Source organism: Aythya marila (assembly GCF_965140915.1).
Source record: "Aythya marila genome assembly, chromosome: 3".
NCBI lineage: Eukaryota > Metazoa > Chordata > Aves > Anseriformes > Anatidae > Aythya > Aythya marila.
Genome location: NC_139044.1, coordinates 19,529,164 through 19,544,635, shown reverse-complemented (window position 1 = coordinate 19,544,635; position 15,472 = coordinate 19,529,164). Strand labels below are relative to the sequence as shown.

At 37.5% G+C, this 15,472-nt stretch overlaps 1 protein-coding gene across 1 annotated transcript in view; it reads left to right on the top strand.

Annotated features, from left to right (window-relative positions):
• USH2A (usherin) overlaps window positions 1-15,472 on the top strand; it is a gene marked incomplete at its 3' end in the record, with an annotated part of 395,140 nt that overhangs the window by 296,669 nt on the left and 82,999 nt on the right. The window contains exons 47-49 of the mRNA XM_082757605.1: window positions 202-394; window positions 10,474-10,642; window positions 13,331-13,552. Coding sequence (XP_082613731.1) covers window positions 202-394; window positions 10,474-10,642; window positions 13,331-13,552 — 584 coding nt within the window. The remainder of the gene's footprint in view (window positions 1-201; window positions 395-10,473; window positions 10,643-13,330; window positions 13,553-15,472) is intronic.

The window sequence follows — 15,472 nt, the reverse complement described above, 5'->3', positions numbered from 1 at the left end:
TTTCAAACTTTACACCTTTTGGTTATTAAAGAACCTGTGAAATTCACCATCGAGAGGGATATTTTGGATACTTGAAATACTTTACTCCATGTGAACTCATATAATGTGGAACAACTATATGCTAATCATTTAATGTATTTATCTGCAGAAACATAAATACTTTAAATAATTTAACAGCTGTTAATTTTCTGCTTATTGTAGATCTCTTCAAATCAACTGGGTATCGCCGGGACAGCCAAATGGCATTATCCTAGGATACGATCTCTTACGTACAGCATTGAAGAGGTGTGCCCCAGCAGCAGGGAGCAGCAAAAGTAGTAGAATGTGCATCCCTCTAGAATGTAGGAAGCATGAAAATATCTGTGGAGAAGAGTGTTATCATCCAGAGCTGAAGGTACATGTTTATTTATAAGTTAGTAATATAAGGAAGAATTGTTCTTCTAGAAATTAGTGTGTAAACCAAACCTCGTTAGTTGTCAGAGGAAAGGATGTGAAGATTTTGCTTCTTTCAATATTTTAAGTATGAGGCTCTGATATGTCTTGAAATATTTTTAAATTATATGAGGATATTTGAGCTTAATATGGGGACAGCTGTGCAAAAATCTCTAGCAACATTTTGTCAGACAGCTGCTGACAAGTGAGACTGTTAACTTATTCCTCCTTTCAGAAGAAATGAACTGTTTAGTATTTATTGTCTTAGATTAACACTTCAGTTTGAAGCAACAGTACAATTTCGAAGCAAATTCCCTGCTTGTTTCCATTTACTGCACATTGGTTAAGTTTCAAGGTGGTTTTTAATATGTACAAACTAAATCCCCTGCAGAGGAAGCTAAGCCAGAATACGTGCTTCAGAAAACTCTCAAATGTACTCCAGATCTGGATGGGGACATCAGGTTTCCAACCAGTCTGTGGACCACCTTACATCACAAACATGCATCCAGTTTCTTCCCTTCGGAAAGCTTTGATTCATATTTATTGTACAGGTGTTCATCCCAAGGAATGAGGCTCTATCTGATCCCAAGTAAATCTCACAAATCATATGTAAATGTGAGAATCTCAGTACCAAATTATTAGATCTACTGATCCAGTCCCATTGTGCTAAATTACAGGGTGGGCATATACATACATAGAGCTTTGTATGTATTTTTGCCTCCCACTAGGAACAATAAGTTTTGCTCAGCTTCATGCCATACAGATTACACTGTAAACTGTAAACTGCAAAAGGAGATTCTTTGTCTGCTCTAATATTCACGTACCTGTGGAGCACGTGGTAGTACTTTCTATGGTTCCTTTGGCAAAAAGTGGTCACACTGGATCACATAAAGACCATAGAAAAGTTTCCACGCATATGCAGAATTTCAAAAACACTAGTAAAACTAAAAAGCTTCTCTCTGTGTGAGGAATTATTCCTCAAACCCTGCATGGCAAATAATGGTCATTAAAATGATTTTTTTTTCTCCTCAAATTTTTCCATGGCTGAATGACTAAATTCTCCTGTACAGAAAATCTATTTAGATTCAGCTACAAGTGGGTGGTTGTTACATGACAATGATGAGCAGCCCTGAATGAGATCCATTGTGATTTGTCAGATGTATTTTTAAATTATGGCTATTTTCAGGTTAATCTTCATATTAGTTCCTGTTTAGGAGTAGGATCAATAGTGTAGCAAGAGTCTGTAATGGTTTTTATTGACAAATGAGGTAGAAAACTCTTAGTTTGAAAGTAAGATTTAATGTAATGAAATAGTGTCCCTATTTGTCAAAAGCATCATCACATGCTCCGTGACTAAGGCAAACGATATGTATTCACACGACTCCCTGTCAGACAAGACAGTAATTAAGGAAGTGAGTTATTTGAGGGGTTCAAGTCAAAATATAAATTATTTTAGCCAATACAGCCTTAGCTTTGGAGTTCCCTTGAAAGCTATACTGTGCTATATGTATGTGTTTTTGAAACCTTTCAAGTGAATTACAGGGAGTCTTTTGTTCTAAAACGTAAATTTAATTATTTCATGTTTTTTTTTTTAGCTTGGTAGACTTTTTAATAGACCTTTTGGCATGTGAATGAGTTTGTATTAGATTAATTTTAGAAGATTTTTTTTCTCCTTTTTTACTTTTTCAATCTTTGCAAACTTATGGTAACTTTCAGCTTTGGAGAGAGTCTGCTTATTTTTATGGTTTCCTGACCTTTTTTTTTTTTTTCTAATAGATTGAATATTATTTTGCTATAATGGCCTTTGTATTCTCTAAACACATCACCAGCTTTAGTAATTTCTGACTCTTAATTGTGCTATGATGTAATGGAGTACCACTATACTCATACAACAACAAGGAAGTACAAAAAGATATTCATCTGTTTGTTATTTGCACCTATTAGTCAGAGACAGGGGCTAGTAGTGAGTGCTACTTGGTTAGGTAGCAGTCTTGAAGGTCCACAGGAAACTGAAGCACATACATACATAATATGACATACATAATATGATATGGCAGTCATTTTCATGGGTGATGATTAAAATTCCCCTCCTGACGCTTTGTCTGGTTTGTTCTGTGTGTACCCACCAGTAATCTAAAACATCTGTAACAGATTTTTACAGAGCTTCTGACATATCCCTGTTTCTTCTACACTAGTCTGGGACAGGGACAACATTCACTCTACGCCAGCTGTAATGCTCAAGTATTTATGCTAGTATATATGGTCATTAGATTCAACAGTCTACTGGAGTAGTGAAGAAAAGCAACACTGACTGGGATAAAGTTGTTTTGAAAAGAAAGCCCCTTACCACAATATCAGCTGCTATTTGTCATCCATTAATGATATACTAAATGTGGAGTTGTCACTTAGAGTTAAAGTAACGTTTATATCAAGAGCAATAAGCAGATACCTTTTGTTTGGCACATGAAAAAAAAGTAAAATCTGAAATACAAAGATCTCAGTCCCCAACCCTATTGCAAATGTACAAAATTCTTGACACAATGAATTGCACATTCAAGTTTGCTTGCAGGGGTGCAAAAATTTTGTAGGTAGAATGAAGCCATCTCAGCATAGTCTATGAAAATTAACAATCAAGTGTATTAAGAGCTGATCAGCATGGGACATATTTAAGAATACAATACTGCATCTCTCTGGATAAGAGGGTGCTTTGCTATTGTTTCATCATTTTGTTCTTTACTTTTTTGTGTTCAGCCAAAGAGGCTGAAGTCCTGCATTTTCCTCTTGAGCAGAAGTGACACCATCTTTCTAATCCACTAGTATAGCTCAGTTCTGACTTGTAATGATGACAGTCCCCACTAGGGATGATAATACCACTGCAAACCTATATTATGCTTCCCTCTGGGAGGTGCCAACAAGTTGTGCTCCCTTTAATTGTTATGGTGCATTTTGTTATTGGGACATATCCTCTTGGAAACGGCTGGATTTGAAGCTACCAAATTCTCCTACCAATACTTCTCCTTCTCTCCTACTAAATGGAGAACTCTGTCCTGTTCCTGAGAGTTGATAGTCCATTAAGACAGAATAACTTCTCTTGCCTTTATAGTACTCTATGAGGCATTATAATTACTGTTGGGAAAACAAACAAACAAACGGAAATGCTTGCTATTTGTTTACCCTGTTGTTCATTTACATATGTAAACATCTTTCCCTGTAGATATTGTTTTATACATACCAAATTGGATGGTAGACCAGTCAGTGAAAGCACGTAAGATGTATGTACATAGTTCCATTAGACAAATCACTAGTGAAGTTCTCATAAAGGAGATTGACATTTTCCTCAATTTGTTTATTGCATCTTGTTGTATTGCATTTATATGGCCAGGTTTTGGTAGCAGGGGGCCTCTGGGGTGGCCTTTGGAGCAGAGCCCAGAAGATGCCCCGTGTCAAATCAGAGCCAACTCCAGCCGGCCCCAAAACGGAGCCACTTCTGTCCAAAGTTGAGCCAATGAGCAACACTGGTTGGACCTATGTGAGAGCAGATCTAAGAAAGGGAAAAAAGTGCTGTGCCACAGCAGCTGGGAGAGGAAAGGAGTGAGAACCAACCTTGCAGTCCCCAAGTGCAATGCAGCAGGGTAGGAGGTGCTCCAGGCAGGGAATAGCAGTTCCCCTGTGGCCTATGGAGAGGCCCCTGGTGGAGCAGGCTGTCCCCCTGCAGCCCATGGGTCCCACATGGAGCAGATCTCCATGCTACAGCCTGTGGGGGAGCCCCTGGTGGAGCAGGTGGATGTGGCCTGGAGGAGGCTGCAGCCCATGGAGAGCCCCCGCAGGAGCAGCCCCCAGGCCGGAGCTGCAGCCCGTGGAGAGGAGCCCACACAGGAGCAGGGGGTCTGGGGGGAGCTGCCGCCCACCCGTGGGAGACCCATGCTGGAGCAGTTTGCTCCTGGGGGATGGACCCCGTGGTACGGAGCTGTGTGGGAGCAGCGCTTGAAGAGCTGCTGCCTGTGGGCAGCCCTCACAGGCTCAGTTCGGGAAGGATGGCATCCCATGGGAGGGACCCCACGTGGAGCCGGGGCAGAGAGTGACCATGAAGGAGCAGCGGAGACAGAGTCAGGGATTGACTGCAGCCCCCATTCCCTGTTCCCCTGCACCACTCATGGGGGGGACATAGAAGATGGTGGATGGGGGTAAGGTGTTTTTAGTTTGCTTTTAGTTTCTTACTGTTCTAGTCTGTTAATAATAGGCAGTAAATGGTATTAATCTCCGTATGTGAATCTGTTTTGCCCATGATGATAATTGTTGAGTGATCTCCCTGTCCTTATCTTAAGCCTTGAGTCCTTTCCGCTGTATTTTCTCCCCCGTTCCCTTTGAGAAAGGGGAGTGAGACAATGGTTGTGGTGGACCTCAGCTGTGTAGCAGGGTAAAAACACCTCAGTTGTGTAGAAGACACAATAGGTCTAATTGCCCCTTTACGATTTCCTTGAATCCAGGAGTATGAAGTGAAAGGAAAACTAGGCCTTTCATTTAAAAAAAAAAAAAAAAAAAAAAAAAAGATCATTTGAAGGTGTGTCTTGGGTTGTTTATTAATATTTCATATGGATTCATGGATGGCATTTGGCAGCATCAACTTGCTATTATAAGGCACTGCAGAAAAGGAGGAATTTGTTATTGTTTTTTTTTTATCTACATAAGAGATCACCAAAAATATAACCCTTCCCCCCCCCTTTAAAAAACAGTATTCAGTAATTCACTCCCCGCTCCAAAAAAATAAAAATAAAATAAAATCAGGAATAGAACTATAGGAATAAAAGAGCGTGCTTTCACTGTGCAGCAGAGAGGGGTGCAGAGACTCTACAGGAAACATTGGCTAAATTTGGTCCAGCTAAGTAACACAGTTATGTCAGAAAAGCAGTGCTAATTAGCTGGGCAAAGTGTTGTACTAACGTGTGTGCTCTAGTTAGGATCCAAGTTAGTATCTGTGCAAAACATTGCTCTGTGTAAATAAACCAACTTGCTCAGAGCTATCTTGGGAATCTCTGAAAGAGCAAGTGACCTTTTCACTACAAGGGACATGTGTACATGCACATTCATGGGCTCCTATGGACTTGATATTAAGCCTAATGAAGATGAGAAAAGATTTCTATTACCCTAAATAAACTTTGCATCAGATCTGTACTTCTTGTTTGTAGTTGCTATCCATTGTTCTGCTTCAATGTTACATATCTTAATTATTATAATAATATCTAATAAAATGTCGTGGGCAGTATCCTTACCCTCGTGTTTGTAATCAGACTTGAATGGATTTACACTTTCTGAGTGCAGAAATAATTTTAAAAGGTTTTTCTGTGTAATATTTCAGAAAAGCTGAGAATACAGTCTTTTGTCTACTGCCAGGAGGGACCCTATGTCTTATTGCTGCCTTTTGCAGTAACAGGCCTATGCTACTTGAGCATTCCCAAGCTGCCAAAATTGTCAGTCTTTTCCTTTCTCTTTTCAGTAGGGTGTGATCCTTAACTCTATTCATATTTGACATCTAAAAACAAAACATCAACTTACAGAGCACATAGCACATGATCTGTAGAGATGTACGTCCATTAACAAAAGAATGTACTCCAGCTTCACCCATCAGAGAGAATAATGTGAGTACGGTGGTGAAGGCATTCCTTTCTTGTCCATGTAGCTGCCAAACTGTCCTTCTGTTGTTACTGGCATCCTGATGTGAGCACTGAAAATAATGAGACAGGTACAGTAAAAATGCAATTAAAATAGTGACGTAAAAGCTAATTATTTTCATACACAGTGGATCCTTGGTGTGAACATCAACAGTTAAAAGGGTCCTGACTGAAGATGTTAATAAGCTTTGGTACTTTTTGTAGTAGCAACAAGCTATACAAATCTGCAGTTAATGAATTAATCAAATATAACTATGAACTACAGGCTTATCCATTCACTCATCATAATTAACACATGTCATTTGTTAAAAACTTTTATCTTTAAGGACAGGAGAAGCAAAACAGTGGCTAGATAGCTATCTGAACAAACATGATTTCAGGAGCGAAAATGAACACATCTAAACACTGAAGAAGGATTGTCAATATTTGTGTAAAAATTATTGTTAATGCTAGTAATTTTTTGAAAAGTCTTTTCATGTTCTTTCAGACTTAGAGAACCTTTAAAAGGATAACACTTCATATATAGTGTGCGTGGTAACGCACCTGAAAGGCATCAAATGAAACTCATCTTAGTAAGATAATATTTAATGATTTGTAACAGAATTACAGTGGGTTTTTTTGATGTACCAATTACTAAAAGAGAGCAGCAGTTTGAGAAATGAATAAATATGTATACTTAGCAAGAAAGGGTGTTTATATAGATTCTGGGATAATTTAAGTAAAAAAGAATGAGCTTTGCTAATTTAAAATATTCCCTCTCACATGAGAACATGATGGGTCAATCATTACTCTGGTGTTTGCTCCACAGGCAGAAATTTTTAATGAACTCTAGTAGCTAATAGGAATTCCTTAGAGTGTTTTGTGAATTGCTATTTCACAAAGTGGCTTTGGCAGCAAGCATTTGACAAGAAGGATAAACATGGCTGCCTTGCACATCTGTTTATTTGAGTAAATCAGTCCTAGCTCAACTGGCATGTGTCCATAAGGCCAGATAATATCCTTCAGTAAAGTCTTCAGCAAGCAGAGGGATCAGGGATGACAAGATTTAAAATTAAAATTAAATTAAAACTGAGTTGCATAGTTAAGTTTGGAGTATTTTTAAAAATTAGAAGAGAAAAAAAAAAAAAAGAGAGAAAAAAGGAATACTGCCTGCCAGATTTGATATCTAGTTACTCTGCACTAGAGTCTTGGTTGAATGGACTTTTCTCAGCTATCCTAATAAGCCTTTCTTTATGCCAAGTCCTGCTCAGTCCCTGTGCTCCTGGGTCACAGTCCCTTTGTGTGCTTAGATGGCAGAATAGCTATAGAATTGATTTGTGAATAACTCAGTCTACCAATATTTTTAAGGACCTCCCATGATAGCTCAAGATGAGCATCTTGTTTCATCTCCATGTATGATAGAGATTTTCTGGTTAGCAAGTATATGTCAAGCATTCAACCCTGCATATGAGAGAAGGATCTCAGACCTGCCGAAATGTTGGTGTCACTGTATCTGATTGCTACAAGGGTTCTGCTTCCATGTACGGAGTTACGCCATCCAGTTGGGACTGTCATTTTGAGATCTAAGAGGATGAGATAATAATAACCTTTTGCCACTATAACTTTCAATCCATCTGCTTTTCTTCTTTGCTTATGACATAATTTTAACATTACTTGAATGAATTTTATTTTATGGACTGATAATACAGGATCCTTGGAATGAATATCAATGCAAACAGAAACTGACTATCTTTAGAGGACTGCCAAAAAAGTGTTATTTAACAATTTACAGCTGACTGCAGAGGATATTATGGAGCTACATAATAATAGCACCAACTACATCAATCGGTAATGCCAAATGAGAGTCTGAATGTACTTTAGAGTAGACTGGACCTCTTTTCAGAAGCTGTCTGCAGGGTATTGAGAAATATGAGAAATGCTGAAGATCTTAAATAATTTCTAGCAAGGAAAAGAAGCTGCTGAAACTATTGGAACATACCTGGGTATTCATTTTTTTGAGGAAATTCAGGTGGAAAAGAAGGGAGAACAACAATAATACAATCTTACAAATAATATTCCAATCAGAGTCTTTTGGAGTTAGCACTTGAAGTGGCCCCTCCAGTGTGAAATAAGCAGGGCAGCTGTTTCTGCTAAGGATTCGTAAGAGAAAACTGTAACCCTCGCATGGAAATTAAAATGGCTGCTCAAGCATTTGAGCCAGGGTTGTGCCAAAAATGTGCAAGGTTCTTCATCTGTAAAGATGGAAAGACTGTTTTGAGGGGAAAGATGAGTGGTGCACATGACTGCAAAGAGGGAAACAGGACTGGGATGACAAATGAAATCCATGAAAAGAAGCAGAGTAACTGGGCTAAACAGATCGCAGAGGGAAGCAGAGTCCCAAAGGGCAAAAAAGTTGGGACCAAGAATATGTGAGAAACATATATTTGGCCTCATTTTGTGCAGGCAGGTACAGCTTTTACTGGCTCTGGTGTCTCAAGCTAAGGATGCAGTAAAAGAGCAGAGATACTTTACAAGTATCAAGAATTGTTGCTAAACGTGGTCTATTCTGAGGACAGTGGCATGATAGTACTTGATCTGATATTGTTAAGAGTGTCTTTAAACTACTTGGAAATATAGAGAGAACAGGTAATCTTCTAGGTACTTTGGAGCCAATTGTAAGTGACAAAAAACTCAGTCTGGAGTGTGTGCCAGTCTTAAAAAATGAGATCAATGAAATCCAAAAGATAGAAAGGAGAGGTGTAAAGCTGAGTTTTATTTGACATCTTAACTAATGATCTGGAAGAACAGTGGGTTAATTAAATTTAGGTTGGATTATATTACCAGTGGCATGGTGGACAGCAAAATAATATCATGGGACCTGCAGAGGCTCGAAATTCCTGAACAGAAAATGATAAAATTCAACTACATCAGTAGTCTAAAATACAGATGCTAAATGAGAAAGTGTGCTCAAAAAGCACAGAACTATGTAACAATTCAAAGGCTAATATAAGGCTATAAAACCTGAAAATATAATGAGAAACACCTTCTGCCCTGCCCTTGTTCATTTTGGGTTACATATTGTTTGTGCATTTTAAGTTGTGACTTCAGAACGTAACCTAATATTCTCAGGAGAAATTGACTAAAAGCCATTCAAAACAGAAACAACAACAGCATCAAAAAAAAAAAAAAAAAAAAAAAAAAAGCACAATTAATTCACATAGAAGCTGGAAGGATTTTGTTTATGAATTCAGGAAATTAATGATCATGTTTTCATATATGTATATATTCATGTTAATGTTATATATGTAATATAAATTAGATGTCTTGAACCTATTATTATACAGTTTTAAAAAAATTATGTCAGCTAGTAATTAAAATAGCTAGATAAAGATCCTTGTGGAGGGGTGCTTTCTTCCTTTGCTGACCTGATTTAGAACGTGGTTACTGTAAAGGATGGAAGTGCTCCATGTCAAAAGAAAACAAAGGAGCAACTCTGGTCCAACATCTGTGCTGTACTGTCAACTGCATTTTCTGTCTAAGCATAAGAGGCATACAAGACACACTGACTGTGACTCCAAGGTTACTCTTTTTTTTTTTTTTCTTTTTTTTTTTAAGTAGTTCTACCACATGTTCTAAATGATTTTCTACACAGGCAGTGTGTCACTCCATCTACACAGGAGTAAGTGTGCACATAATTATTTGATTGTTCAAATGTATATTTTTCTCCACAGCACCTAGAGAGAAGTGTAAAGGCCTTTTCAAAATTAATTTCATGTAAATTTTATTTTGAAAAAAAAAATCCTTATATATTATTCTCTTGAGATCACATTGTCTGAAGAACAGTGGTCATATATAAGTAATCGTGTGTTATAAGAAGAAAATTCCACTTATTTTAAAGTGGAAAAAATACAAATGTTCATACTGGGAAATATTGTTTTTCAGTTGTAAGGGTTTTGAATGACATGTCTCTTTATAAATGACTAAATAAATAAATAAGAGTTGGGGATAAAAGAAAAGGGTAGGGTGATGGTGGCTTATCTACATAAACCAATCTACATATTGCAATCTACTCCACATTGAGAGACTCAAACAGCCTGCAAGGCATATGGAGATGATTCATATTAATGGACTATTTTATTAAGGTGCAGTATGGTTGAAGGCCGCAAAATAGCAACATTCCATCAGATATACAGCAGTTTCTTGAAGTCTGATAATGCTGGAGAGCACAGAATTTTAGCCAAGTTTCTTTTTATTTGACTGCAGTCAGATTAGTGTCCATGCTTGGATGTTTTGTATGTGTTTTTCACATAAGTTGTTTTGTCAGAGAACACATTATGATTACAATATTAACAGATATTGCCTTACTAATTTTTTATTTTTTAACTACTTTTAGGTATGTTGTAATGGGATTCTGCACGACAATAAACCTGGCTTCCAATGCTGCGAGGACAAGTACATTCCATTTATTCTTAATTCACCAGGGGTTTGCTGTGGTGGTCAGATACATGCTGTGCAACCGAAACACCAGTGCTGTGGTGGTTATTACACTAGGGTATTAGTAGGTAAGAGACAACTCATTTCAAGTGCTTGAAAGAAACAAAACAACAAAGTTGATCTATCCGTTAAACCAAGGAGAATGAAAACATTGCAATAAATGTGGGATTTATCAAGATTTCTAGGTGTCGTCTAGGCTTGTGTTCAGTGGGATAAGCAAAGAAAATTATGCTTTGTCTTCTAAACACAGTACACTTTGTACAAGAGAGGCTTAATTGATAAAACCTGATGATTGGGTCATTTCCCAGAGAACTAATTTATGCCAAACTATACTTAATTGCAGTAAGTGCTGCATAATGGGGAGGGCAGTTCTGCTTAATAGGAACACCATCAGGCAATTTAGTGGTGCAGTTTAGTTCTCTGCTTGACTTGACCCCTCGTGATTTTCCCCAGCCATTTCTTCTCTGGAACAATTCTTAACATTTAGGGTTGGTACTACAGATTACATCACTTTTTTTTTTTTTTTTTTTTTTCTTTCTTTTTTAACAGGATTTTCTACTGTTTGTTTCTACCAATGTTACAGAACAAACTGTGTGTATTATCTTTGATGGAAATTTATCACTTAAGGCTGATTGTACTGTCTGATTCTCAGAATTGTTGAGGAACTTAGCCCAAACTCTGCTTCTGTGCTATTGTCTAGGGTTTGGTTTCTTGTTGGTTGGTGAGTTTTTGGCAGGGATAGGGGAAGAAAAGGAGAAGAGTCCTTCCTGGGGCTCTGCTCAGAGCATATATCTCTTTGTAGCCAATTGTCAGGTCAGGAGCTAAAATGCTTTCATTACTCATGAACTGGCACACGTTCCCCAGGCTCAGAAAAGCTTGATTTTTTGCCAGTGCATTCAGCACATCCCAAGTTCTGATCCCTTGAAAAGTAATTCATATATCACAATATTAGCATGTCTTCCATGATGTCATCAGAAAATACTATCACATGGAAGAACCAGAGAAGAGTATTTTGCTGGCCTCATTAATCTCAATGTACTGAAATGGAAAGATTATACTGCGACCCCTGTCCCCATCCAATGGTTTATGTTAACTAGTTTAATGTTGTTTACATCAAGAAAGAAAAGTACAATGAAACAAATTGTCTTATATCTGAAAGTAGTTCTTCAGTCAGCAGTCCACAAGCATGAAACAGTGAATATCTGAACATGATTTTAAACATTTTTTTCCCTGAGTATACTTGCTGCATTCTCTGTTTCCATACTCTAAAGGGCAACAACATGAACGATGTTGGTCACTTTTTTCTTTTTTCTTTTTTCTTTTTAATTTTTATAAATATGCTAATAACCTCTAGCTAAATGTTAATGTGGGTCATTCTTTGATAAGGATAACAATTAACTGGTAAGACTGTATGGTAGTTTTGAGAGTGAGAACATTTTCAAGCCTAGCTTGGAATGGATCCCATTTGGAGAGGTTAATGAGAAGGTTACTGATCCTTTGTGTCTTATGTCTAATAGTTCCTTTAGAAAAAAAAAAAAAAAAAAAGTTTTATTTCCAGTAGATGTAAGCTGCATTCTGTGTTTTAATACTTTCTCTGTGTAGCAACTAAATTAGATTCTAAGGGATGCAAGAAAATATGATGAAGTATCTAAACAGATTATATCTATTATTCTCTAAAAAATAGTTCTATTTTTTTTTCCCATTATTATTATTGACTTTATTTGATAAAGTTATTTATACAGGAAACTCTCAAAGCATGCATATTTCCCAGATGTTGTTTGGCCAGCTTGATAGCTCTAGATGTACTGAAGCACACTGGGCTGAAGGCATGGTGATTGCAAATTAGGAAGGCAGGAATCCCTTCAACAGCTGATCTGTTTTTCTTATTTCTTCCAAGTGTTTAATCAGTGACATCTGAGCCACAGACAACATTGCAACACAGAAAAACAATACACAACCTTAACTGTTAGAACATTAGTTCAGACCAAGTGCAGATACTAGAGAATGGAAACTATTGCCATTTACTGTCATTTGTGTGTTCTTTATATAATAAATCAATAGTATCTATTCTCTTTAGGGAAAACAGTTTATCCCTCTCAGACCACCTGTTATAGTGTCAGTCTCAATAACAGCCTTATATTACAGTCCTGTACTGTACTGCAACAGTTGATGTTTTTGTTGAAGTAGCAACCAACCCTACTTAATGTGATGGTGATACTGGATTTTTAAAGTTTGCTTACTTTGTAAGTTCTTTAGGAGATTAAGTCCCGACTGACACTGAAAAAATTCTTTAACAGTATGAAGTAGTCCTTCAAAACAACCTTGGAATGATTTTGGAGTAGACAGGATTGTTTTGCTGTGAATAAATAGACTGACCCTTTGGCCAAAGCAAAAATAAACTCTCTACTATAGATATACCTATACTTAAAGGTTTTCAGCTGTATTATAATTACTATATTTACAGAAATTATTTTTGCTGCTCTTCTTGGTTTGTCTTTGTCATGCTTGCATTTTGATATCTTACAGAATCTTTGCCCTGAATGTAAGTTTTTAAAATTATTATTACAAATAAATATATGCTTTTGTACCATTCTACCACTACTAAGTGATTCCATGTTTTCTTGTGGAAAATATTGTACATGAAGCTAATAGTGTGTGAACCTAGACTAATATTTGTTGCCATCAGTTGAGAACCTCTCAGGGATTTCATGAGATATACATGCATTAAATCTTTAATTGTATTCTTAAATTGACAGGTGAAGTATGCTGCCCTAACGAAGAGCAAAACAGAGTTTCAGTTGGAATTGGTGACTCTTGCTGTCAGGGAATGCCTTACTCCATGTCAGGGAATCAAATCTGTTGTGGTGGATCACTCCATGACAGTTTCGATCAGCAGTGCTGTGGTGGAGAAGTCGTAAGTACAACCTTGGTCTGCTGTGGTGATGAAGAGAAAGGGACTGCACATAGACCTCTCACAGGTAAGTGAGAAGTTTTCAAGAAAAAAAGAGTTTTGATCTTTCTAAATCTCTTGTAGAATTAGCCATTCAGAAGTGGGATACTTCAAGTTAAGTTACATATGCCAATTTTGTTAAAATGCTGTTGCACTTCACTTACCTATTCCAATAGATTGCAAAATGGTGAGCTGGTGATTGCCCAATGAGTCCAAAAGCTGCAAGGTCTGAAGACACTCCAGAAAATTCAAAGGGAGTGCCTGATCTTTCATTACTCAAGTCACAAGATTGGACCAGTCTGCTTTTAGTCAGTAGAGCTGAGGTCAGACTTTGTCACCCTGTGCAGCCGTGCATCCTGGTGCAGGGATTTTCCATTTGCTCTGGAGATGTGGAGTTAGTCACCTAGGAACTGAAGATGACAGTGCTATCTGGTTGGAAGCCCAAGTCCCTCATTTGTGCATCTACATGTACATAAAGCTAAACCCACTGGAATTTAAAATTAACAAAGCTTAATCCGTAGCACTAGTCCCTTTTTCATCTGGTGTATCCTATTAATTTATTGCATATCACAAGAAGTTAGTGCATCGCCTAAATGTACAATATGTACCTTACTTCCTCATAAAGCACTATGTGACTAGCTGATGACAAAGATTGGAGGTATTATTACAAAACCCATTCAGGTATTTTCACGTGTCTTTTCTTTCTGCATTTATTGGGGAAATTATATACTGTCAGCCTTAGGCTTTCTCAGCCTGACAAAAAGACTTCAAAACCAATTGCAGTCTCAAAGGGGAATCCAATTTCAAAACATGGAAATAATGAATTTAGTACTGGTTTAGTACCTGTTAAGTACTGGTTTAGTACCAGTTCTGCTTGGTGTACTAAGATTAGTGGTACATACAGTGCTTTTGCCACGTGTGTGCCAGTTCGAGCCTCTTGCTGTACAACTAAGGATCCTACCATGTAACCAAGACCCCAGATCTAAAGGCTAAATTCTTCCTTTACCCCCAGATGATCTCGCTCTTCCCCTTATTTTTTGTGTTCACTGGATCCTACAGGTGCTGTGTGTGATGTTCGAAGCACTCACATTCTGTGTTGACTGTCAGGAAGGACTAAACTAGGAGCCGTGGTAATGCTTTCTCCCTTTCACTGGTGAATCATGGAATGTATGCTGCAAACCGCACCACTTGCACGGTGCTCCCCCTCACTCTGATCCCTAATTGTACCTGATCTACAGCATCTACACAGGACTCACAATAATGTCTCTGAGCAAGGCCCTTTTGCATAGCAGCACATTGTGTGGCTGCCACAAGACAGGGCTGGCTCATAAAACATCTCTTTATGTACTTTATTACTTAAACTCTTTTATTTGCCTGCAGGAGCCCTTTAACAAAATCACATTGAATTGACTTTCTCACACCAAATCAAATCTCCCTGGTCCCAGTTCAGTTGTCTTTGTCAATATGTATTTTATAAATGGAGTGAATTAACAGATGCTGTTGGAACAGAACTGCTGGGGTAGCGTTTATGTTTTTACTGCTCTCTCTGGGCAGATGAGTTGTGTAGGAGTGTAATACAGGTATCTTGGGATGAAAGTTATGTTCTTCATTTCAGTATATATGTATTCTTAACAGTTTTTTTTTCCTTAAATGTATATATTTAAAAAACCTTTATACCCCTCTTTTTAAAATGTGTTTAGCCTATAGCACTCTATCATTTACACTATTTTTCTCGAGAATGGGTCATGATGACATTTTTTTGGCCATTAAAAAAGAAAACAGTAGCTTTTTCATCGTTCACAGATTTCCTGTGAGGACTTTATGCTGTGAGCCAGCATACAGCTGAACACAAAAACATTTTTCAAAGATGAATTAACACCATAGTTGAAAAGAGATCATATTATTCTGCATTAAGCATAGAATAGATTGTGGTTTCTTATCATATCAT